The sequence below is a fragment of the Pecten maximus genome, chromosome 10, assembly GCF_902652985.1.
Source record: "Pecten maximus chromosome 10, xPecMax1.1, whole genome shotgun sequence".
NCBI classification, from domain to species: domain Eukaryota; kingdom Metazoa; phylum Mollusca; class Bivalvia; order Pectinida; family Pectinidae; genus Pecten; species Pecten maximus.
The window spans coordinates 39,189,294-39,217,181 of NC_047024.1; the positions used below are offsets into that span (position 1 = coordinate 39,189,294).

The 27,888-nt window shown below is 38.5% G+C and overlaps 1 protein-coding gene across 1 annotated transcript; it reads right to left on the reverse strand.

The window, feature by feature from the left end:
• Positions 1-576: 576 nt before the first annotated feature.
• Positions 577-27,749, reverse strand: LOC117336695. Its single transcript, XM_033897306.1, has 6 exons — positions 27,492-27,749; positions 14,120-14,277; positions 12,586-12,762; positions 11,544-11,717; positions 8,883-9,072; positions 577-683 (listed from the first exon to the last, which is right to left on the reverse strand). The coding sequence occupies exons 1-6, from the start codon at positions 27,634-27,636 to the stop codon at positions 577-579; spliced, it is 951 nt and encodes a 316-aa protein (XP_033753197.1). The 5' UTR covers positions 27,637-27,749.
• Between the last annotated feature and the right edge of the window lie 139 nt (positions 27,750-27,888).

Genomic DNA, 27,888 nt, shown 5'->3' on the forward strand with positions numbered 1-27,888 from the left:
ATCACCGTGTCTCCACCAAGGATGTACACATAAAATATCACCGTGTCTCCACCAAGGATGTAGACATAAAATATCACCATGTCTCCACCAAGGATGTAGACATAAAATATCACCATGTCTCCACCAAGGATGTAGACATAAAATATCACTGTCTCCACCAAGGATGTAGACATAAAATATCACTGTCTCCACCATATAAACTGCTTATACCTCCAATGGCCCATGAACAATAATATTTACTTTAATTTAGGGAATTCATCTTAAATATGAAATCATTTTAAGGGTAATTTTGATTTAGCTGTTTCACTAAATTATGTTTTCGTTAATAGATATATTGTTTTTTATGGAACTATTGTTGGTATGCCAATTCATCATTGCCTAATCAGTTTCAATTTGATCATGCGCTAAAATTTGAGTGCACCAAAATGTTCTTTAATTGTTTATAGTATATGATGCGTATTAAGTTTCATTCAGTAATCTGAATCCATTCTTCAGTTCCTTGGTCCTTCCAGCACATTGTTAATTACAAAATGGGGTGAATTAATATTCACATGCATTCAACCAATATCAGGAAAATCAACTCACTGGCTTTTGGCTAGTCGTACAGAACTCATCCATATTGACGGTCTGGACTCCTATCGACACACCCATCAGCACTGCTTGAATATCAAGGTCATTTTCACCTAAAAGTAAACCAATATGTCATTTTGTAGCGAATATTTTGACATCACATTTAAGAACAACATGACTAATATATAGAGTCATTATATGGATATTGATTTACATCAAAGAATTGAACTTTAGAAGAATAATGTCTACATATATATAAGACTGATGCCGTGTTTTTCCTGTATTTGGGTTTGTTTGTTTGCTGGGTTTATCGACCTATGAACAGCCAGGGTCATTTTGAGGCAGGGTCTCCTTTTGTAGTAACTGGTGACTACCTAACTGAACAACAAACGAGGCCCCTCATGTGCCATCCAGAGCAATAAGGGTAAAGTGTATTGCCCAAGGACACAACCACAACAGTGCAGATCGGCCCATCCCTCAGCTTCCCAAACAAGAGATCCCAGAGGGATCTTGGCGCCCACCATTGAATGATCTTCATAGGTTCCATGTCAGATTGATCTTTTCTCTACTTTTCCCTTCATTTTACTAATCTGTGCAAATTGAGACATCCCTCCAGTACTTTTCAAACAAGGGAATCCTAGCTATATAAGAAATTTGAGATTTAACGATAATGGCTGTTTGTTTGCCAGGTTGTTTTCAGGACAGACTGGTCCAAAAATGCAATACAAGGGACCAAGGGGAACCTACTTATGAAATTTGAGAAAGATCCATTCAGTACTTTGAGAAATAGAGATAACAAACTTCAATTGTCAAAATCCAAGATGGCGGTCTGTCGGCCATATTGTTTTCCAATTGATCTCAAAATGCAATTAGCATAATGAGGCACCAAGGGGAACCTACATATGAAATTTGAGAAAGATCCCTTCAGTACTTTCTCAGAAATAGCGATAACAAACTTCAATTGTCAAAATCCAAGATGGCTGCCTGTCGGCCATGTTGTTATCCGATTGGTCTCAAAACGCAATATGCATAACTAGGCACCAAGGGGAACCTTCATATGAAATTTCAGAAAGATCCCTTCAGTACTTTCTCAGAAATAGCGATAACAAACTTCAATTGTCAAAATCCAAGATGGCTGCCTGTCGGCCATGTTGTTATCCGATTGGTCTCAAATCGCAATATGCATAACTAGGCACCAAGGGGAACCTACATATGAAATTTGAGAAAGATCCCTTCAGTACTTTCTCAGAAATAGCGATAACAAACTTCAATTGTCAAAATCCAAGATGGCTGCCTGTCGGCCATGTTGTTATCCGATTGGTCTAAAAACGCAATATGCATAACTAGGCACCAAGGGGAACCTTCATATGAAATTTCAGAAAGATCCCTTCAGTACTTTCTGAGAAATAGCGATAACAAACTTCAATTGTCAAAATCCAAGATGGCTGCCTGTCGGCCATGTTGTTATCCGATTGGTCTCAAAACGCAATATGCATAACTAGGCACCAAGGGAAACCTACATATGAAATTTCAGAAAGATCCCTTCAGTACTTTCTCAGAAATAGTGATAACAAACTTCAATTGTCAAAATCCAAGATGGCTGCCTGTCGGCCATTTTGTTTTCCGATTGGTCTCAAAACGCAATATGCATAACTAGGCACCAAGGGGAACCTACATATGAAATTTGAGAAAGATCCCTTCAGTACTTTCTGAGAAATAGCGATAACAAAAATTGTTTACGGAAGGAGGGACGGACGGACGGACGGACGGACGGACCACGGACGCAGGGCGATTTGAACAGCCCACCATCTGATGATGGTGGGCTAAAAACACAAACCGACACAGGTAGGGAACATCAATCCACGCACCACAAATCATCACTTGTGATTACATGGTTGGCACTCTAACCGACTGATCTATCTTTGTCCCCGTGTATTTGGGAGAGCCTAACTCTGGGCCCTCTACTGGATCTACTTATAAATAGGAGTCCAAAACCTCAAAGTATATTTAAATGATGGTAACATCGGCCTTAATGGTCAACTAAGATTTGAAATATTTCTGTAATTTAATTGACCGTTTTTGGTCCCACCCATCAGTTCAAGGGGTCAGTCAGGGCCAAATGTCAATTTGACCCTTTTTAGCCATGCCCATCAGCCCCTGGGGTCAGTCAGGCCTAGGCCAACATGTGCAAACCATCAAATTGTCATTCCATGCTGATTATGTTAACAAAGTTGGAATGAATTCCAATAGAAATCAAATAAATGACAGCCAAAAATATGATTTCCCTATAAAAAAAAAACTCACCTAGGGCAAACGTGAAACCCCAGGGTCATGAAATTCACAATTTTAGTAATGCATCTTATGACCCTTCCATCTATGAAAAGTATTTGATTCTACTTTATTTAGGTCTTGAGAAGAATATTTTGAAATTTCAGTCAATTTGACCCTGTTTATATATCCCTTTGTGTGTGGGGAGGGGGTATAATAAGATTAACTTACATGTATGTATTGTCTAGACCTCTCCAAACACAAATGAATTTTATACATTTTTTATCTGTTCTACATCAGCTGCAAGACAATAGCACACATTATGTATATATTAGGGAATTGCCTGGAATCATAGATCTGGAAAACAGCTTAGATAAGATTTTACTTCTTGGGATACCGATATATACGCTAGCACTCTTGGATGATTATAGGGATATGTAAACTGGCAGTTCTGACAAGAAATAGAATGATCAACCATGAATTGTGATATTTTGCTGTAATTTTATTTTGGTTTATTTGGTACCTGCATGAAAGCACCAAAATTTAACACACCAAAGTTATAATGCATCAGTATTAAATGCTGAATATTCTGGACGCACTGTTCCCCAGCTTGGTAATTATGTAATGAGGCTTTATTTCTGTGAAATCAACAGAGGACATTTTATCCACATGTTTGCATAAAATGTGCCATTTTGTCATTCTTCAATAAAGGTATGTTTCCTAAAATGTGAGATAGTAATATTTGAACTTGTCAACTTTTCTTTTGAATGATTGCGTTATCACAAGTACTGTTCATATAAGTTCACATTGTTCTGATTCATTCTTTGCCTAATTCAATCAGCGGAAAAGTAGCAATATATAGATTTGCTGACACTTGTACTGTGTATATTAGTGAATATGTATACAGATATTTATGTGATAATTAATCTCTTGTTTGTATTTAAAGTGTTGGTCAATTGTATGGGCCACTGTAGATCTCATTGTGAACCATAATCACTTCAAAAGCAATTGCCATATGACGATGATAAAAACTTCAATGGCCAGGGGGAAAATAACCTACCAGTATATCTAGCTCGGGTAGCAGAAGCCAGTATATAAACACCAGAATATACCAAAATTTGACACATGGTTGACAGAAACGGCAAATATATATAGACACACCAAAATTAAAACACAGAGCTTGACAAACAAGAGATCCTAGAGGGATCTTGGCGCCCACCATTGAATGATCTTCATAGGTTCCATGTCAGATTGATCTTTTCTCTACTTTTCCCTTCATTTTACTAATCTGTGCAAATTGAGACATCCCTCCAGTACTTTTCAAACAAGGGAATCCTAGCTATATAAGAAATTTGAGATTTAACGATAATGGCTGTTTGTTTGCCAGGTTGTTTTCAGGACAGACTGGTCCAAAAATGCAATACAAGGGACCAAGGGGAACCTACTTATGAAATTTGAGAAAGATCCATTCAGTACTTTGAGAAATAGAGATAACAAACTTCAATTGTCAAAATCCAAGATGGCGGTCTGTCGGCCATATTGTTTTCCAATTGATCTCAAAATGCAATTAGCATAATGAGGCACCAAGGGGAACCTCCATATGAAATTTGAGAAAGATCCATTCAGTACATTCTCAGAAATAGCGATAACAAACTTCAATTGTCAAAATCCAAGATGGCTGCCTGTCGGCCATGTTGTTTTCTGATTGGTCTCAAAACGCAATATGCATAACTAGGCACCAAGGGAAACCTACATATGAAATTTCAGAAAGATCCATTCAGTACTTTCTCAGAAATAGTGATAACAAGAGATCCCAGAGGGATCTTGGCGCCCACCATTGAATGATCTTTATAGGTTCCATGTCAGATTGATCTTTTCTCTACTTTTCCCTTCCTCTAAGTCTTACTAATCTGTGTAAATTCAGAAACAGCCCTCTAGTACTTTTCAAACAAGGGGAACCTATATATGAAATTTAAGATTTAGCGATAATGGCTGTCTGTCGGCCATGTTGTTTTCAGATTGGTCCCAAAATGCAACACCAGGGACCAAGGAGAACCTACATATGAAATTTGAGAAAGATCCCTTCAGTAACTTCTGTAAAATAGCGATAACAAACTTCAATTGTCAAAATACAAGATGGCTGCCTGTCGGCCAGGTTGTTTTCTGATTGGTCTCAAAATGCGATATGCATATCAAGGCAACGAGGGGAACCTACATATGAAATTTGAGAAAGATCCCTTGAGTGCTTTTTCAGAAATAGCGATAACAAACTTCAATTGTCAAAATCCAAGATGGCTGCCTGTCGGCCATGTTGTTTTGCGATTGGTCTCAAAATGCAATATGCATAACTAGGCACCCCGGGGGAACATATATATGAAATTTGAGAAAGATCCCTTTTGTACTTTCTGAGAAATAGCGATAACAAACTTCAATTGTCAAAATCCAAGATGGCTGCCTGTCGCCCATGTTGTTTTTCGATAGGTCTCAAAATGCGATATGCATAACTAAGAACCAAGAGAAACCTACATATGAAATTTAAGAAAGGTCCCTTCAGTACATTCTGAGAAATAGCGATAACAAACTTCAATTGTCAAAATCCAAGATGGCTGCCTGTCGGCCATGTTGTTTTCCAATAGGTCTCAAAATGCAATATGCATAACTAGGCACCAAGGGGAACCTACATATGAAATTTGAGAAAGATCTCGTCAGTGCATTCTGAGAAATAGCGATAACAAACTTCAATTGTCAAAATCCAAGATGGCTGCCTGTCGGCCATGTTGTTTTCCGATTGGTCTCAAAATGCAATATGCATACCTTGGCACCAAGGGGAACCTACATATGAAATTTGAGAAAGATCCCTTCTGTACTTTCTGAGAAATAGCAATAACAAACTTCAATTGTCAAAATCCAAGATGGCTGCCTGTCGGCCATGTTGTTTTGCGATTGGTCTCAAAATGCGATATGCATAACTAGGCACCAAGGGGAACCTACATATGAAATTTGAGAAAGATCCCTTCAGTACTTTCTCAGAAATAGCGATAACAAACATCAATTGTCAAAATCTAAGATGGCTGCCTGTCGGCCATGTTGTTTTCTGATTAGTCTCAAAATGCAATATGCATAACTAGGCACCAAGGGAAACCTACATATGAAATTTGAGAAAGATCCCTTCAGTACTTTCCCAGAAATAGCGATAACAAACTTCAATTGTCAAAATCCAAGATGGCTGCCTGTCGGCCATGTTGTTTTCCGATAGGTCTCAAAATGCGATATGCATAACTAGGCACCAAGGGGAACCTACATATGAAATTTGAGAAAGATCCCTTCAGTACTTTCTGAGAAATAGCGATAACAAGAATTGTTTACGGACGGACGGACGGACGGACGGACCACGGACCACGGACGCAGGGCGATTTGAATAGCCCACCATCTGATGATGGTGGGCTAACAAACTTAAATTGTCAAAATCCAAGATGGCTGCCTGTCGGCCATGTTGTTATCCGATTGGTCTCAAAACACAACATGCATAACTAGGCACCAAGGGAAACTTACATATGCAATTTGAGAAAGATCCATTCTGTACATTCTCAGAAATAGCGATAACAAACTTCAATTGTCAAAATCCAAGATGGCTGCCTGTCGGCCATGTTGTTATCCGATTGGTCTCAAAACGCAATATGCATAACTAAGCACCAAGGGAAACCTATATATGAAATTTCAGAAAGATCCATTCAGTACTTTCTCAGAAATAGTGATAACAAACTTCAATTGTCAAAATCCAAGATGGCTGCCTGTCGGCCATGTTGTTATCCGATTGGTCTCAAAACGCAATATGCATAACTAGGCACCAAGGGGAACCTTCATATGAAATTTCAGAAAGATCCCTTCAGTACTTTCTCAGAAATAGCGATAACAAACTTCAATTGTCAAAATCCAAGATGGCTGCCTGTCGGCCATGTTGTTATCCGATTGGTCTCAAAACGCAATATGCATAACTAGGCACCAAGGGAAACCTACATATGAAATTTCAGAAAGATCCCTTCAGTACTTTCTCAGAAATAGCGATAACAAACTTCAATTGTCAAAATCCAAGATGGCTGCCTGTCGGCCATTTTGTTTTCCGATTGGTCTCAAAACGCAATATGCATAACTAGGCACCAAGGGGAACCTACATATGAAATTTGAGAAAGATCCCTTCAGTACTTTCTCAGAAATAGCGATAACAAACTTCAATTGTCAAAATCCAAGATGGCTGCCTGTCGGCCATGTTGTTATCCGATTGGTCTCAAAACGCAATATGCATAACTAGGCACCAAGGGGAACCTTCATATGAAATTTTAGAAAGATCCCTTCAAAACTTTCTCAGAAATAGCGATAACAAACTTCAATTGTCAAAATCCAAGATGGCTGCCTGTCGGCCATGTTGTTAACCGATTGGTCTCAAAACGCAATATGCATAACTAGGCACCAAGGGAAACCTACATATGAAATTTCAGAAAGATCCCTTCAGTACTTTCTCAGAAATAGCGATAACAAACATCAATTGTCAAAATCTAAGATGGCTGCCTGTCGGCCATGTTGTTTTCTGATTAGTCTCAAAATGCAATATGCATAACTAGGCACCAAGGGAAACCTACATATGAAATTTGAGAAAGATCCCTTCAGTACTTTCCCAGAAATAGCGATAACAAACTTCAATTGTCAAAATCCAAGATGGCTGCCTGTCGGCCATGTTGTTTTCCGATAGGTCTCAAATGCGATATGCATAACTAGGCACCAAGGGGAACCTACATATGAAATTTGAGAAAGATCCCTTCAGTACTTTCTGAGAAATAGCGATAACAAGAATTGTTTACGGACGGACGGACGGACGGACGGACGACGGACCACGGACGCAGGGCGATTTGAATAGCCCACCATCTGATGATGGTGGGCTAACAAACTTAAATTGTCAAAATCCAAGATGGCTGCCTGTCGGCCATGTTGTTATCCGATTGGTCTCAAAACACAACATGCATAACTAGGCACCAAGGGAAACTTACATATGCAATTTGAGAAAGATCCATTCTGTACATTCTCAGAAATAGCGATAACAAACTTCAATTGTCAAAATCCAAGATGGCTGCCTGTCGGCCATGTTGTTATCCGATTGGTCTCAAAACGCAATATGCATAACTAAGCACCAAGGGAAACCTACATATGAAATTTGAGAAAGATCCCTTCAGTACTTTCTCAGAAATAGCGATAACAAACTTCAATTGTCAAAATCCAAGATGGCTGCCTGTCGGCCATGTTGTTATCTGATTGGTCTCAAAACGCAATATGCATAACTAGGCACCAAGGGGAACCTTCATATGAAATTTTAGAAAGATCCCTTCAAAACTTTCTCAGAAATAGCGATAACAAACTTCAATTGTCAAAATCCAAGATGGCTGCCTGTCGGCCATGTTGTTATCCGATTGGTCTCAAAACGCAATATGCATAACTAGGCACCAAGGGAAACCTACATATGAAATTTCAGAAAGATCCCTTCAGTACTTTCTCAGAAATAGCGATAACAAACTTCAATTGTCAAAATCCAAGATGGCTGCCTGTCGGCCATGTTGTTATCCGATTGGTCTCAAAACGCAATATGCATAACTAGGCACCAAGGGGAACCTTCATATGAAATTTTAGAAAGATCCCTTCAGTACTTTCTCAGAAATAGCGATAACAAACTTCAATTGTCAAAATCCAAGATGGCTGCCTGTCGGCCATTTTGTTTTCCGATTGGTCTCAAAACGCAATATGCATAACTAGGCACCAAGGGGAACCTACATATGAAATTTGAGAAAGATCCCTTCAGTACTTTCTGAGAAATAGCGATAACAAAAATTGTTTACGGACGGAGGGACGGAGGGACGGACCACGGACCACGGACGCAGGGCGATTTGAACAGCCCACCATCTGATGATGGTGGGCTAAAAATGCCAAAATATTCAAGGCACCAAAATATCCCAATTTACAAAATGCCACTTGACCGGACAAGTAACTGAGATACATACTTAAGTTGAAGAGCATGAGCGTTTTGGAATTTCCTAGCACTGAATAGTTCTGTCCTGCAAAGAATTCACACAAGCTTGATAGGATATCATCAGAATCCTTATCATGGATATCCACATACACCAGTCTTTCTGAGGACTTGAAGTACTCGACAAACACTTTGATGGCATTGTCAAAATTTGTAGCTCTGGACTGAAAAAAAGAAAAAATGATAAACATGCATCAGAACGGTTTAAAGAGATTTTTCTAAGGTTGTATGTGACTTTTTAAAGTATCAATTTCACCCAAGCAAGCCACTAGCCATGCAAATACCACAATCTTAAGATTCGAGGTTGCTGGGAAAATGTTTAAATGAACAAGAGATCCCAGGGGGATTTTGAGGACCACCATCGTATAATGATTATTGATTGTAAGCTTGATTTTTTGTGAACTTTTCTGCACCTTCAAATTCCTTTTAAATATATAGTAATAAAAAAATATGATGTTTAGATTAATAGCATCCTAAAATAAACACACAAGTCTTCATACCCCAATTGTGCTAGCCAAGTGTGTTCAATATGATACTCTCCTTTTGAAAAGGAAAGTACTGTATTAAACACACTTGGCTAGCGAACTGTATGTAAACTGACCATCTCCAAGTGGGGTCGATATACTGTTTGACAGTTGTCACAGTGTAAATATATCCTACATGTATACATGTGTCAAGGTGTGACAACAGACCCCTTGGGCATAAACCCAAGTTTATTTTCTGATATCTGATGAAAGCAGCTAGATTCAAGTTTAATAATATTACTGGAAGTGGAGATCGCATCAAAGCAATTGACATAACAAGAGGCCCATGGGGCCTGCATCGCTCACCTGGTTGGATTAGGCCAAATGTCAAAACAATGTTCATATTCCATTTGTTTTATTTGTAAATCTCTAACAATGCTATATATGGTTATAGTGTGGGAATCGAACTGCTTTAAAGATTAATGAAGTCCAGACTCTCTAAGGTCTGAAAGACCTCAAGAATTGTTTATAGAACATGCATTCATCACTTTATGACTAGTAGCGATTTAAAGGAATTACCTCTATTTCACCTATTGGGCCCGCCCCTTTGGCCATTCGGGGGTCAGAGTCACCATTTATGCAAAATCTGTTCCCCTGTTTCTGACCAAATTGGGTTCAAATCCATTCATAACTTGATGACTAGTAGCGATTCAAAGGAATTACATCTATTTCCCCCACTGGGCCCCGCCCTTTTGGCCCCTTTAGGGTCAGAGCCACCATTTATGCAAAATCTGTTCCCCTTCCCCCAAGGATATTTCTGACAAAATTTGGTTCAAATCCATTCATAACTTTATGACTAGTAGTGATTTAAAGGAATTACCTTTATTTCCCCAATTGGGCCCCGCCCCTTTTGCCCCTAGTGGGTCACAGCCACCATTTATGCAAAATCTTTTCCCCTTCCCCCAAGGATGTTTCTGACCAAGTTAGTTTCAAATCCATTCATAACTTTATGACTAGTAGCGATTTAGAGGAATTACCTCTATTTCCCATATTTGGCCCCGCCCCTTTAGCCCCTTTGGGGTCAGAGCGACCATTTATGCAAAATCTGTTCCCCTTCCCCCAAAAATATCTCTGACCAAATTGGGTTCAAATCCATTCATAACTTTATGACTAGTAGCGATTTAAAGGAATTACCTTAATTTCCCCTATTGAGCCCCGCCCCTTTGGTCCCTTGGGGTCAGAGTCACCATTTATGCAAAATCTTTTCCCCTTCCCCCAAGGATGTTTCTGACCAAATTGGGTTCAAATCCATTCATAACTTTATGACTAGTAGTGATTTAAAGGAATTACCTCTATTACTCCTATTGGGCCCCGCCCCTTTGGCCCCTCAGGGGGTCAGAGCCACCATTTATGCAAAATCTCTTCCCCTTCCCCCAAGGATGTTTCTGACCAAATTGGGTTCAAATCCATTCATAACTTTATGACAAGTAGCGATTTAAAGGAATTACCTCTATTTCCCCTATTTGGCCCCGCCCCTTTGGCCCCTCGGGGGTCAGAGCCACCATTTATGCAAAATCTTTTCCCCTTCCCCCAAGGATGTTTCTGACCAAATTGGGTTCAAATCCATTCATAACTTTATGACTAGTAGAGATTTAGAGGAATTACCTCTATTTCCCATATTTGGCCCCTCCCCTTTGGCCCCTCGGGGGTCAGAATCACCATTTATGCAAAATCTGTTCCCCTTCCCCCAAGGATGTTTCTGACCAAATTGGGTTGAAATCCATTCATAACTTTATGACTAGTAGCGATTTAAAGGAATTACCTCTATTTCCCCTATTGGGCCCCGCCCCTTTGGCCCCTCAGGGGTCAGAGTCACCATTTATGCAAAATCTGTTCCCATTCTGCCAAGGATGTTTCTGACCAAATTTGGTCAAAATCCAATAAGAACTTTATGACTAGTAGCGATTTGAAGCAAATGTTGACGGACGACGGACGGACGGACGACGGACGCTGCGCCATGGCATAAGCTCACCGGACCTTCGGTCCAGGTGAGCTAAAAAGAGGTTGCATTGCATCAATTCAAAAAGGGAAAAAATGTGTTGAGAAAGAAGGGATATCAACTGGAATTTAGTCCTTCCAAAATTATGACATTAAGTGATTGCAGTTCCTACCTTTGTTCTAACAAAGCTGACTTCATCACTCGCTGCTGGCTGTTTATTTGGGTCAGCGTCCTTGCCTGCAGTAGGTTTCGCACTTACATCTAGCTTCTGGGCACACTGATTCTGATATTTCTTGATGATTTTGTCCACAGGCATAGCCAAATGTATCGCACAGGAGAACGAATACTGCACACACAAAATTCACACATATGATAGAGGTATGACTGATGATAATTTGGAGTTAGTATACTGCTATATACCACAGCATCATATAGCCGTTGCAAAGCAGTTCACAAATTAGCAACCAGCTATTATGTCTTTCTCAACTCCCTTGGGAGCATATAGTTGGAGCTGTCATTTTATTACTTACAGCTTACACATAACATTTCTTTCACTGCCCTTTCACACATTGTTTGCCCTTTCACACATTGTTTTACAGCAGAGTCGACTGGAACACAATAGAGTATCTTGTTCAAAGACACAACACAACAACCGTGCCGGGACTCAAACTAGTAACCCTGTGTCCTATGACTCACACTAGTGACCTTGTGTCCTATGACTCACACTAGTAACCCTGTGTCCTATGACTCACACTAGTAACCCTGTGTCCTATGACTCACACTAGTAACCCTGTGTCCTATGACTCACACTAGTAACCCTGTGTCCTATGACTCACACTAGTAACCCTGTGTCCATGACTCACACTAGTAACCCTGTGTCCTATGACTCACACTAGTAACCCTGTGTCCTATGACTCACACTAGTAACCCTGTGTCCTATGACTCACACTAGTGACCTTGTGTCCTATGACTCACACTAGTAACCCTGTGTCCTATGACTCACACTAGTAACCCTGTGTCCTATGACTCACACTAGTGACCTTGTGTCCTATGACTCACACAAGTAACCCTGTGTCCTATGACTCACACTAGTAACCCTGTGTCCTATGACTCACACTAGTAACCCTGTGTCCTATTACTAGACCAGATGTGCCTATAGATGGTTAAAAACAAATTCATACAAAGCTGATAATATCATCTCTTGAAAAGCTTACCTTGGTTTCAAAGTACTTGAACTCATTGTTACAGTCCTTTATGAAAAGATTAGAAGACAACAATAATTTTCTATTAGGAATCAGGTCCAGGAGGTAGCACTTTGATGGATCTGCCTCATCCAGAGTCTTAGAGATCTTTTTCAAACATCTGTCCAGTCTTAACAACTCAGGATTGGCCTGAAATAAAAGGATATACTTTTATCCGATTGATAGCATAAATGTATAGTTGGTTTTCTTGAACTTTATTAATACACATCATGCAGAGTAAAAAAACAGCCAAGTCAGTTTTGCTTACAATAAGAGCTTTGAATTCTCGAAATCTTCAACTCTATTATTCTCAAAACTTCAAGTTTTGACTTTGTAATTATAGGCCATCTATGTCGAAGACATGTCCATGTTCCTCTAACAATTGATATAACACCCTCCGGAGTGACAGAGATATCACACCCTAGGGGGTGGCAGAGATATCACACCCTACGGAGTGGCAGAGATATTACACCCTACGGAGTGGCAGAGATATCACACCCTACGGAGTGGCAGAGATATCACACCCTATGGGGTGGCAGAGATATCACACCCTACGGAGTGGCAGAGATATCACACCCTACGGAGTGACAGAGATATCACACCCTAGGGGGTGGCAGAGATATCACACCCTACGGAGTGGCAGAGATATCACACCCTACGGAGTGACAGAGATATCATACCCTACGGAGTGGCAGAGATATCACACCCTACGGAGTGACAGAGATATCACACCCTACGGAGTGGCAGAGATATTACACCCTAAGGTGTGACAGAGATATCACACCCTAGGGGGTGACAGAGATATCACACCCTAGGGGTTGACAGAGATATCACACCCTACGGAGTGGCAGAGATATCACACCCTACGGAGTGGCAGAGAAAATCTTGAACAAGGATTCCATGGAAGTGGATGTGTCGCCTGCGCAGCAAATTGGGTGATTACGAAGAAATAGATATATTTTTCTATTCAAGAAATAATGTTAGAAATAAGCAAGACCAGCAACGCTCCAATATGCTCAAAATTCAGCAATACAGTGCAGGAACTTTCAGTAAATGGAAACTTCAAGAAGTTTGAGCTTGATCAGCCCAAGTGAACTGGAGTTATTGCATAGAAACATATTTTCTATTTATAGTAACAGTGACCATGACCTTTGGACCTGAAAAGCAATTCCCAAGCAAGCACTTTTGGCAAGGAAGAACTGCTTGAAGTTTGAGTTTGATCAGCCCAAGGGAACTCAGTTATAGCACGGAAACTTGTGCGGACGCTGCCGACATAGTGATACCTATATGTCGCTTGCTTTTTGCAGGCGACACAAAAATTAAAATGGGAGACAAATCTGTAAACGATGGGAGAAAGCAAACTCCTCAGCTACTGTGGGTCACAGGTAAGTTCGGTCAAGATACATATCTCTAACTTTCAAAATTGAGAGTTATCAAAAAATTACAAGAACTCCCAAATGTTGATTGTCAATTGGTGACTACACAATAATCCCTATATCTATGTTACCTTGACCATTTTATAGACATTAGCAAATGTCTGTGGTTCATCTGGTTCCAATTCCTCTTTAATGCTTTCCAATAAAATTGATTCTGCATTTAATATTTCAAATCCAAAGATTTGTGACATATCACGTAGTATCTGTCCTTTCTTGCTCCCTGGTCCACCTGATAATATAAACATAATTACATGTATATTATGAAAATATAACAAAATTTAAATCTATTTTTTTTTCAATAAGGTCAAATCAAATTTTGCAAACTTCTGACAGGAAAAGAAGGAGTCAAACAGGTAAACGGGGTGACAGACAGGTAAATCAGCCTTCTGACAGGTCAACCATTTTAGTCAGATAGTTAAACAAGGAGTCTGACAGGTAAAAAAGGAGTCACACAGGTCAACCAGGAGTCACACAGGTAAAAGAGGAGTCACACAGGTCAACAAGGAGTCACACAGGTCAACAAGGAGTCACACAGGTCAACAAGGAGTCACACAGGTCAACCAGGAGTCACACAGGTAAAAGAGGAGTCACACAGGTCAACAAGGAGTTACACAGGTCAACCAGGAGTCACACAGGTCAACCAGGAGTCACACAGGTCAACAAGGAGTCACACAGGTCAACAAGGAGTCACACAGGTCAACCAGGAGTCACACAGGTCAACAAGGAGTCACACAGGTCAACAAGGAGTCACACAGGTCAACCAGGAGTCACACAGGTCAACAAGGAGTCACACAGGTCAACAAGGAGTCACACAGGTCAACAAGGAGTCACACAGGTCAACAAGGAGTCACACAGGTCAACAAGGAGTCACACAGGTCAACCAGGAGTCACACAGGTCAACCAGGAGTCACACAGGTCAACAAGGAGTCACACAGGTAAAAGAGGAGTCACACAGGTCAACAAGGAGTCACACAGGTCAACCAGGAGTCACACAGGTCAACCAGGAGTCACACAGGTCAACAAGGAGTCACACAGGTCAACAAGGAGTCACACAGGTCAACCAGGAGTCACACAGGTAAAAGAGGAGTCACACAGGTCAACAAGGAGTCACACAGGTCAACAAGGAGTCACACAGGTCAACCAGGAGTCACACAGGTCAACAAGGAGTCACACAGGTCAACCAGGAGTCACACAGGTAAAAGAGGAGTCACACAGGTCAACAAGGAGTCACACAGGTCAACAAGGAGTCACACAGGTCAACCAGGAGTCACACAGGTCAACCAGGAGTCACACAGGTCAACAAGGAGTCACACAGGTCAACAAGGAGTCACACAGGTCAACCAGGAGTCACACAGGTCAACCAGGAGTCACACAGGTCAACAAGGAGTCACACAGGTCAACCAGGAGTCACACAGGTCAACCAGGAGTCACACAGGTCAACAAGGAGTCACACAGGTAAAAGAGGAGTCACACAGGTCAACAAGGAGTCACACAGGTCAACAAGGAGTCACACAGGTCAACCAGGAGTCACACAGGTCAACAAGGAGTCACACAGGTCAACAAGGAGTCACACAGGTCAACAAGGAGTCACACAGGTCAACCAGGAGTCACACAGGTCAACAAGGAGTCACACAGGTCAACCAGGAGTCACACAGGTAAAAGAGGAGTCACACAGGTCAACAAGGAGTCACACAGGTCAACAAGGAGTCACACAGGTCAACCAGGAGTCACACAGGTCAACCAGGAGTCACACAGGTCAACAAGGAGTCACACAGGTCAACAAGGAGTCACACAGGTCAACCAGGAGTCACACAGGTAAAAGAGGAGTCACACAGGTCAACAAGGAGTCACACAGGTCAACCAGGAGTCACACAGGTCAACCAGGAGTCACACAGGTCAACAAGGAGTCACACAGGTAAAAGAGGAGTCACACAGGTCAACAAGGAGTCACACAGGTCAACAAGGAGTCACACAGGTCAACCAGGAGTCACACAGGTCAACCAGGAGTCACACAGGTCAACCAGGTGTCACACAGTTCAACCAGGTGTCACACAGGTAACCAAGGAGTCTGAAAGGTAACCAAGGAGTCTGACAGGTAAACCAGGTGTCAGACAGGTAACCAAGGAGTCTGACAGGTAAATTAGCAGTCTGACAGTTCAACAATTCATCAGACAGGTAAACAAGGAGTCTGACAGGTAAATCAGGAATCAGGCAGGAAATACACAAAATACAATATCTACAATATTTACAGTTGTTTTTCAACATTATCACTAGCTATATATTGATGTCACACAATGACTCTATAACAGCAATAACACAGCCTTAACATCCAGTTCTAACTCTATAGCAGCAATAACACAGCCTTAACATCCAGTTCTAACTCTATAGCAGCAATAACACAGCCTTAACATCCAGTTCTAACTCTATAACAGCAATAACACAGCCTTAACATCCAGTTCTAACTCTATAACAGCAATAACACAGCCTTAACATCCAGTTCTAGTGTCTATAGATTACTGGTGTAGAACATCATAAAGGGTTTTGATAGAATCTTGGGTGTTTCCAGCCAATCTCTACATCTCTGTAACAAGAGTTGTGTAATTCGATCACATCCATTTAATGACTCGATACTGCTCTGTCTACCATCACCATGTTAATACTCTGTGACTTTCACCTTCAATGTGAGCCCTTGACTATCAAATGTCGTAAGTCAAACTTTGTTAAGTGTACAAATTTAAGTGGTACCTCAGTATACAAGTTGAGTGAGTCTGGCATATTCTGTCAGTATGCTTGATAGATCTGATCTGGGCAATTTAACAGTCACTGAAACATATTTTATTGTTTGCTACAAGGCTTCAAGGATTCACAAAATTGTCTTAACTGAAAGAAGTCTGGTCTAAACATCTGACAGTAATTAACACCTCCCAAAATTCTTTTGCCAACATTTAAAAATTTGGTCACATTCCCTTAAATCTAGAAACATACCAGTTACATGAAATTAAGGACTTTTTCTTTGTATATTTTTTTTTTTTTTTTTTTTAAATTTTGAAATTTTGTCAAAATCTAACTTTTTTAAACCCATGCTTAAGTAATCTTTTAAGATTATACCCATTTTTTTTTAAAGATTATAATCACCTATTTCTTGTTTCTTGTCCCTCTATCCCAAGAGACTACGTGTATATCTGATTCTCCTAGTAGCCCCAAAAATGATTTAGTAGTATTGTAAAAGAAATTTGATTGCAGGGAACATACATACATCTTTTTCTATTTTCTTGTAACAATTATTAACCCTCACAGTTTGAACACATTGTTGTTTCCATCAAATTAATTTCAGACATTCTAAATCAGCACTAATTCACACATTCATAACCATATTAGACGTATCACGCCAAATGATGGATGGATTTTATTATTTCCATCTTACTCTGAAAAAATAAATCAATATGTTACCGAGCTGATGTCAATTATCACCATTGGATCATATCAGATAATTCTTTATTTGGTATCAATATTATTAATTTACTTGTTGACTCTAACTTATGGTTGCATCTGATAATGAATTACTGACATCTAATATTTAACAAGCAATGCTGTTTCCAGCTGTTTATAATGTAATATGATTCAGATCAACTGTTTAACATCAGGAAAATATCATTCCTCCATAACTTTGACTGTTGTCATGACACGTAAACTCCATACAAACACTGGGGAAACATTCCTCCATAACTTTGACTGTTGTAATGACATGTAAACTCCATACAAACATTGGGAAAACATTCCTGTATGACCTTGACTGTTGTAATGACATGTAAACTCCATACAACCACTGGGGAAACATTCCTGTATGACATTGACTGTTGTAATGACATGTAAACTCCATACAAACACTGGGAAAACATTCCTGTATGACCTTGACTGTTGTAATGACATGTAAACTCCATACAAACATTGGGAAAACATTCTTGTATGACCTTGACTGTTGTAATGACATGTAAACTCCATACAACCACTGGGGAAACATTCCTGTATGACATTGACTGTTGTAATGACATGTAAACTCCATACAAACACTGGGGAAACATTCACTGTATGACCTTGACTGTTGTCATGACATGTAAACTCCATACAAACACTGGGGAAACATGCCTGTATGACCTTGACTGTTGTAATGACATGTAAACTCCATACAAACACTGGGGAAACATTCCTGTATGACCTTGACTGTTGTAATGACATGTAAACTCCATACAAACACTGGGAAAACATTCTTGTATGACCTTGACTGTTGTAATGACATGTAAACTCCATACAAACACTGGGGAAACATTCCTGTATGACCTTGACTGTTGTAATGACATGTAAACTCCATACAACCACTGGGGAAACATTCCTGTATGACCTTGACTGTTGTAATGACATGTAAACTCCATACAACCACTGGGGAAACATGCCTGTATGACCTTGACTGTTGTAATGACATGTAAACTCCATACAAACACTTGGGAAAACATTCTTGTATGACCTTGACTGTTGTAATGACATGTAAACTCCATACAACCACTGGGGAAACATTCCTGTATGACATTGACTGTTGTAATGACATGTAAACTCCATACAAACACTGGGGAAACATTCCTGTATGACCTTGACTGTTGTCATGACATGTAAACTCCATACAAACACTGGGGAAACATGCCTGTATGACCTTGACTGTTGTAATGACATGTAAACTCCATACAAACACGTGGGAAACATTCCTGTATGACCTTGACTGTTGTAATGACATGTAAACTCCATACAAACACTGGGGAAACATTCCTGTATGACCTTGACTGTTGTAATGACATGTAAACTCCATACAAACACTGGGGATAGATTCCTGTATGACCTTGACTGCTGTGATGACATGTAAACTCAATACAAACACTAGTACTGGGGAAACATTCCTGTATGACCTTGACAGTTGTGATGACATGTAATTATTAACTCCATACAAACACATTGGGAAACATTCCCCAAACTATTGATGAGGTCCCCATGAGTTCCAGTAGCTATATATATATATAAAGGTAAGTGGGATTTTACTGTAGAAGCTTACAGTGTGCATTATTATTTTTTATTTTATTTTTACAATTAAGTCAGAGTAAATCTGATTGGTCTTCATACCACATTAAGCTAAACATGTATACATGATAATATGAAGGGCCTCAGTGCCTCAGTTCTGTAGAACTGACAAGTTGTGGAATGCAGGCTAAAATTTGCAAATACTGAATTCGAGTTTGAATTCGAATTGGCCACATTGCTTTGAGGACCCGATGGTAATTGCAAAATGTTTTGGTAACAAAATAAAGTTAACTACCATCTTCTCTGTGTGAAGACTGACATTGTATACCCATGGAGTCCAATTATTTTCTCTATAAATGGACCGATATATGTTGATGGACAGATCGACTGACAGACACTGAAAGTATACTCTACTGCAACCTTGTTTCTGAGAGGTAGGTATCAAAACTATCAGTAAGCTATGTATACTATCAGCTTTCTGGTTTTAATTTGCACTTAGTAACTTTGTTGAACTAACATATAAGATTTTAATTTCATACATACTCTACTGATCAATACAATATAGACTTACATAATTTCTGCTTAGTCATTATCTAGTTCTAAAAATCAATAAATATGCAATGCATTTTCAAATCAATATTTATCACTTAGAACCAATAATTAAGTCAGTGCCTCAAAAGAAATTATGATCCATATATACAAATTTCATTTCCTTTGGACTAAACTTCATCAAAGAAAAGAGGTTTGTTATTAATAAATAGAACATAACGTGACCTTGTAGTCTTTTAATTAATCAAGGAAAATCAATTATCTCTACGTAAAAGCCTGAAAGATGACTATAGGAATAGGGATCCCAGAATAGATGGAGGTTGGCATCCATAACTTACATAATAAACTACAAATGGACCTTTTGCCTTAAATTTATTAGATCCTATATCTAAATCTTGTGATGATGAAGTTATAAAATAGATTTCAAAAGGTTCTCTTCCTATTTCGCATTGTCTGACATCCCTTTTTCCGAATTCCACTCAAAATCCCTTTATTGAGAGAGTTCAATTCAAACCATTCTAATCCACACAACAATGATTCAAACTACTGGAAATTTCATCAATATTGTATGTGACATTTAACGAATGAACCATATATTGGTCATGGGTGACAATGCCTGATGCCAAAAGCTCAATTTTGATGATGGAGTGGGGATCTCTATCAACATTTAATGACCCAGAAACAAAGGACCAGACCCCAGAGGCTGCTAATCCTTGTTGTAAAATTGTATTTACACTGTAAATAGCAAAGACCTCCACCATTTCCAAGATAAGATAGAGCATTTCAGGGACTTCACGCCATGATCTGACAGGATTAATCAAAGCAAATCCTACTTTACCAACAGTATGTAAGTTACTGTAATTATTTGTACATCCATGCATTATGTTTGTGTATGTGGTTAAAGTAGATAACTGGATCATTTTAAATAGCTCATTAACTGTATTCAAAAACTTCATAATTCTTACACATGCCCCAGTGACCCCTCCAATTCCAGCTGGGGTCACCTCAACTCTGTATGACAAAAACAAAAATACATTTATATATGTTGAATTAATATTTTGGTAAATAATTTAAACAAGGATTGATAGTATTGCAACAGCAATACAAAGTCCCCTGCCTGACCTAGGAGTGCACCTATTCATTTCCCATTTTGGTGTTATACTGATCATGCATACCAAGTTGCGTTAAAATCGGAGTAGTACTTTAGGAGGAGTTGTCCGGACAAGCCTCAACCAATGAGAAGCCAGCGGCCATTTTGAAAAAAGGATTTTCGAAAAAAAAAATGTGGGATGCACATCTACATGTTATACTGATCATGTATACCAAGTTTAGTTAAAATCGGAGTAGTACTTTAGAAGGAGTTGTCCGGACAACTATTGCGTGACAGACGGACGGACGGACGGACGGACTGAGGGTAAACCTATAGTCCCCCCATTTTTCAACGGCAGGGGACTAATAATGAAATGCATGTATTTTTGTAAGAAATTCCAAATACTGTAACTGGCAGCCGTTTTCATGTTTTTCTAAAGAGTATGTAAACTGGAAGTGACATAAATTTATAAATGATATGCACATGGGTGCATTCGATACGGTATAAAAAAAGCTAGAAATGCTATAAAACTGTACTGTTGTAAATGCTGATCATGGGTGTTTGTTAATTTTTACATGGTGTCCAAATTAAATACTGAACTTTAATTTAAATCTTTGTTCTTTGTTCTGTTGGTAGAGTTGGTACAAAGGCGAGCTCCAAAATGTAATAAACTCATACATAACTTGGAAGTGAAATGTTACTATACATAATCAATTCTTATATTCTTTACATAGTCATTAATGGCCATCATATGTCAAACACAATTCATAACGTATTCATGTATTCGTATGAACCCTGGCAATATATGGTCTTTAGATAAAACTTAGATAAGCGTTTATTGTGTCACACAGAATAATAGAAAATAAGAGAAATACTTTTACAGCTATATATTGAAACCACATGCCTGCATGAGAAAAAAAGAAGTTGTGTTGAAATTCTTGTTGTTATCACCTGAAAAAATTAAATACAATGGTGGTTTTAATCTATCAGTATATAATTTCTGTATTCTCTTCGTAAACCATCTTTAAATATCCCACCTCAAACAATGAATGGTCACACTCACAACAATCCTTATGATCTTAATAACGTGTTTGAAAAGCTAAAATCACAGAGAAAGCTCTTATAAATCAACGCAAAAAGATCAAGCAAAATATGATCCATTGGTGGAAAAAATTACAAGACAAAATATATAAGAAAAATTTTCAATGAAATGATATAGCAGCAAAAGAATGAGTCTGGACTGGCAAATAATAGAAAAATTATTGGGTTTCTAGGTGATCATGATCAATAGGCATAATTCTGACCTGTCATTACCTTGATAAGTAAATTATATAAACAAAAGATCGATAATAACACTCTCACTGGCCACTAGGTAGAAAATCTGATAATTTGTGTGTTGTAAGCTAGTGGAAAGGGTGGTCGTTCAGATAAACAGAAGATCTAATGCCTGACATGCAGCAAGCTGTTCACGGCATGCTGCACACCAAGTAAGTTTGACCACAGGTGACTGGTCGCAATCTTAGGGCCAATTAATGTCAATTAGTGGTCTTTAGGACTGGCAAAACTGGCCATAAAACAGAATAACGGGGTGGTCGTATTACTGAAGCGACCAATACACAGACATAATGTATAGAGAAAAATAACAGGACTGAAAAAAAAATGCCCGTAATAGCAGGGTGGTCGTAATTTTGAGGTGGTTGTTAAGTGAGGTTTCTCTGTACATGCAAGTTAGGTTTCTTTGTACATGTAAGGGAGGTTTCTCTGTACATGTAAGTGAAGTTTCTCTGTACAGGTAAGTGAGGTTTCTCTGTTCATGTAAGTGAGGTTTCTCTGTACATGTAAGTGAGGTTTCTCTATACATGTAAGTGAGGTTTCTCTGCACAGGTAAGTGAGGTTTCTCTGTACAGGTAAGTGAGGTTTCTCTGTACATGTAAGTGAGGGTTCTCTGTACATGTAAGTGAGGTTTCTCTGTACATGTAAGTGAGGTTTCTCTGTACATGTAAGTGAGGTTTCTCTGTACATGTAAGTGAGGTTTATCTATACAGGTAAGTGAGGGTTCTCTGTACAGGTAAGTGAGGTTTCTCTATACAGGTAAGTGAGGTTTCTCTATGCATGTAAGTGAGGTTTCTCTGTTCAGGTAAGTGAGGATTATCTATACATGTAAGTGAAGTTTCTCTATGCATGTAAGTGAGGTTTCTCTGCACAGGTAAGTGAGGGTTCTCTGTACAGGTAAGTGAGGTTTCCCTGTACAGGTAAGTGAGGTTTCTCTATACATGTAAGTGAGGTTTCTCTGTTCATGTAAGTGAGGTTTCTCTGTACAGGTAAGTGAGGTTTCCCTGTACAGGTAAGTGAGGGTTCTCTGTACAGGTAAGTGAGGTTTCTCTGTTCAGGTAAGTGAGGTTTCTCTGTTCAGGTAAGTGAGGTTTCTCTATACATGTAAGTGAGGTTTCTCTGTACATGTAAGTGAGGTTTCCCCTCTGTACATGTAAGTGAGGGTTCTCTATACATGTAAGTGAGGTTTCTCTGTAATGTAGTGACGTTTTCTGTACATGTAAGGAAGGTTTCTCCTGTTACAGGTAAGTGAGGTTTCTTGCCTGTACAGGTAAGTGAGGGATTCTCTGTACAATGTAAGTGAAGGTTTCCTTATACATGTAACGTGGGAGGTTTCTCTATACATGTAAGTGAGGTTTCTCTATACATTGTAAGTGGGTTTCTCTGGTTACATGTAAGTGAAGGTTTCTCTGTACATTGTAAGTGAGGTTTCCCTACAGGGTTTCCTGTACATGTAAGTGAGGTTTCTCTATGCATGTAAGTGAGGTTTCTCTGTTCAGGTAAGTGAGGATTATCTATACATGTAAGTGAAGTTTCTCTATACATGTAAGAGAGGTTTCTCTGTACATGTAAGTGAGGTTTCTCTTTACATGTGAGCTAGGTTTCTCAATAAATGTAAGTGAGGTTTCTCTCCAGGGTACCTCAATAACCTAGAAACATCACCAATGTCAACCCTCCTTCTTTATGAGAATATATTGCCATATTTGAGACTTTACAAAAATATAGATTTACAAATAAACTATGGTTTAGTGCATACCAATCAATGTGATCTTGCTGAAAGAGAAATGCAGGCTACATGTGTACATGTCTTGCACTCATTTTCCCAATCAGAAACCTCAAGTGCATGCCCATGGCTCTTTTCACAGGTTTGGAATGGGGCCTTTTTGTATCATTTTGGGAAGAAAATTTGTGGATTGGGAAAGATTTTTTCGGAAATAAACAGCAAATTTTGGGAATTTGGCTTATATATGAAATAATTTCCAATTGGAATGGAATGGGGCCCATTAACGGCCCCAAAAAACTCTCAGGATATTTTTTTTGAAAGCCCTGATGCCACACAGTGACCCTCTCCAATAGAAGACATTCACAATTTCATTCTTGTTCATTCCAGTCAACTGAATGAAATTATCACTATTTGAGGATTTTCACGGTAGCCAGTGAATGATCTATTCGCGAGTCCAGAGTCCTACTCCTAATACAATACTCATAGAAATTTGACGGAACTCCCAGAATTTCTGGAAATAGTTAAATTCAAGATTGTGAGACATGATTGTTTTAAGCAAGACAGTTGAAAAGACTCATTACAATAAATTGTAAATTGACCACTGAGTGTGAAACCGAGTAGCTATATATAGAGTACAATCATGGATGTTTCCATCTAAATATCTATACTGTACTTGTGCTATATATAGTGTCACAAAGTTAGATAAGCGTACAGATATATACGTCCAGCATATATACATCACTAATATACAACTTTCATCATGATCATTGGAGTTTAAATCGACTACATCCTGATTACTGGGAGCATGGAGGTGTCCATTCTATTATTTACCATAGGAACAGTGCTAGCTGTGACTTCACACTGTATGATAAAATCAATACTGTCTTCCTCTGCTAATGGAACCATTCTAAAATTACCTCTACTAAAATACAGCATTAATACTCTGGGTACGATATTGTAAGATGTCTAGTAAGGCAGCCCAATATACTTCATACTAAATAATATTGGACATCTTGGATATAAAATACATATTTCTCTTTGTATTCAACCCATAAGATTTTCAGTTTACAGGTGTAAACACATTATAAGACAAAATATTTTTGGAACAATTAAACCTGGTCTTAACCATACATGGGACATCTATATAGAGGCCAAATCAGAACTGGTCAAAATATGGACTATTTCAACAAAAGTTCATATAAACAGAACTACTGAGCTATTTTCTGACTCTGCCCGAAGTAACAAGTGTAAACAACCTGTGTCTTATGAAAGGACTAGGAGTTATTGAGTTGGTGTTGTATACTTCAGCTCAACAGTCTATTATAGATGTAACAAACAACTAATACATGTACCTGAAAAAACAGAACATTGAAAAACATCTTACAAAATAATTCAATGTACTGTATGTTTACTTCATATTATTCATTACAACAAAAGCCCACAAATGTTCAATATCCACTAAAATCAGTCATTGTGCTATCGACAAAAGGAAACGATTGATGTTAGGGTCAAAGGTAAACAAACATTTACTAGTTCTTCATAAAAATACTTTTCTATAATGTTTGTTAAAATCAATGAGCAAACATATATCAATACAACCGAAAATGCTTTGTAAAACTCAGTAGTAACTACAATGTAAATGAAGTATGCAAACAAATATAAAACCTTGTCATTGTGTAGATTTTATCAGAGCTGCATTCTTTTTGTCTACTTTGTACTTCTATTAGGACAAAGATTTTAATAAAAACTTAGGCAATGTTGAACCTATTTACCCTAGCAGCATGACACTGTGTAATAATATTTGGGTAGCAGGATTCAATCACTTAACTTAAAGATCCTGTAGATATTGACTATTTGAATTGGCTATGACCTATCTCTTTTATTTCTTGAATTGGAAATGACCAATCTCTTTTATCATTTTTTTTAAGACTAACTGATCTTGAAATTGATTACTCAGTTATGGCTAATCTCTGTATAACTTTTCAAATTTGTTTATATAAATGTATATTCGTATCTTAATGTCACAGGTTCATCTTCATGGTGAGAACATTTTTGTTTAAGCCCAGACTCGACAGCCCAGGGCCAGTAGATTTGGTCTGTGGGAAAGTAAATATTGGTGACTACTTGCCCAATTGTCTGTGTGCAAAATTTCTTGTAATCTTTCCCTTGTCTTTAGAGTAATTTGAGATACTATTCAAATTCAATTAAAGCATACCACCATGTTTCACCTTTGGGCAAGTAATTTTTAACACAAACTTGCCAGACGGACCAGTGATGCTGAATTTCTATTCCTCCCCTAATCCTGTTCCTGAAAAATTACAAACTAAAATATGAATAAAACAAGATGCCCATGGGCCTTAACAATTATCTGATCCTAAGTTCTTTTGGTTTTAAAACAGGACCAAAAAAATAATTGAAGACTTAAAAAGCAATTAAACTGTCTTATCCAATATCTAGCACACAAGTATATGTTAACTGTCCAAAGAGCTTGCCTAGGTCAAATGCTTAAATTTCCAAAGCATCAAACTCATATCTAAACAAATTGCAAGAGCCTTGTTTCAGGATTTTGATACATTGACCCTTGTGCATAAATAGTTATATTATCATCATTCTTGCCCTAATTGGTTAATGAAAAGAGGTGGTTTAAAGATTTTAATACTTTTGACTCTTTTGACCTTTAAAGTAGGTCAATGTCATTCATTGGGGATAAGTACATGTAGCTCTTTATTACAGCATAATAGATAGGCCCAACATCTTGATTCTGTACCTCTTTACTAATGAGAATTCATTTTAAGATTTTAGCACACTGAAACCTAGCTAGGCCTGTGACCTTGAGAACTTGGTAGCATTTCATCCCAGCAAGCTAGAGCTGGCCAATTATCAGGTATCTGGATCTCTAAGTTATTGAGAAAATTAGCAAGTGGTTTCAAGATGTTAACACTTGTAACCTGTGTGGCTTTAAAAGTATGTCAAGGCTGTTCATTTGAACAAACTTGGTAGCCCTTCATTCCAGCATATTAAATCTGTCAAATTTCCCTGTCTCTAAGCTTCTATAGGTTATTGAGAAGCTGCTATAACATAAAAAAAATAATGCCAGAGTGGCAGACAAGTGACAACAGTCTAGTATAGACAAAACAGTGCAGTCTTTATGCATGTTAGCTTGATCGCTTTGCCAGAAAATTTATTAATTTTGACTTATCTCGGACTTTTGTACAGGTCTGTATGTCCTTAAGACTTGTATCAAAATTTTGAAGTAAAAACTGCTCTAACATGTGAATTTACTATTAGAAGTCTGGGGAAATACCTATTTTTATTTTAATTAAATTATGGATTCTGAAATTCAATCTCTATTCCAAATTCAAAAAATCAAAAATACATTTTTTATATATATATATCAAGCTAATATTTTCGTTTCGCTTAAGAAAAACTGGTCAAGAATGACATTTCATTTCCTACACTTTGATTCAGTATCCTACTGTCAGTACAGTAGTACCTGAGTGCATTGTACCTAGCAACACCTGTGTACAGCCGCTGAAACCTTTTCCCCTCTTTAATATATTTATTATTTTTTGACAACACACATCAGCAAAACATAAATAAAAGAAATATAGGGTATTTTTATTTAAATCTGAATTCATAGACAAATATGTCCCTAGAAGCGACAAAGAGAATGAGTCCTACTTACCAAACACAACGATCAACACTGGACCTGGATTTCTCCTCATCGTCACGTTTTGTCCTTTCTCCATCACAACAGGATTACCTCCGAAAATTGAAAGTTTTCGGGTCTGTTCCGTCTGACACTGTGGTGTGCTCCCACCACAACCCATATCTGTAATAGAGGTGTTTTCCTCTCAATGTAAGCATATAAATTTTGGTGAATACTAGAAATGTCACTTGTAAAAATATCGACTGCTATCCGATAATGTCATCCTTTTGCGCATACAGATTTGCGCACTGTGTAGAATATAGTTTTAAAGCCCCACAAATAAGTAATTCCGGAATTATATTAGTTCGCATTTTTTACGAGACATTACTTTCAATCACTCATAAGGTAATAGTTATACCTAAAATTATTGTTC

Bases quoted from the DNA above. Each gene is read 5' to 3' on its own strand.
- LOC117336695 (XM_033897306.1), bottom strand. From the start codon at position 27,636: ATGGGTTGTGGTGGGAGCACACCACAGTGTCAGACGGAACAGACCCGA. The intron at 12,763-14,119 runs GTAACATAGATA...CTTTTATTTCAG, and splicing joins ATGTCTATAAAATGGTCAAG to GCCAATCCTGAGTTGTTAAG. The intron at 11,718-12,585 runs GTAAGCTTTTCA...TTGTGTGTGCAG, and splicing joins TCAAGTACTTTGAAACCAAG to TATTCGTTCTCCTGTGCGAT.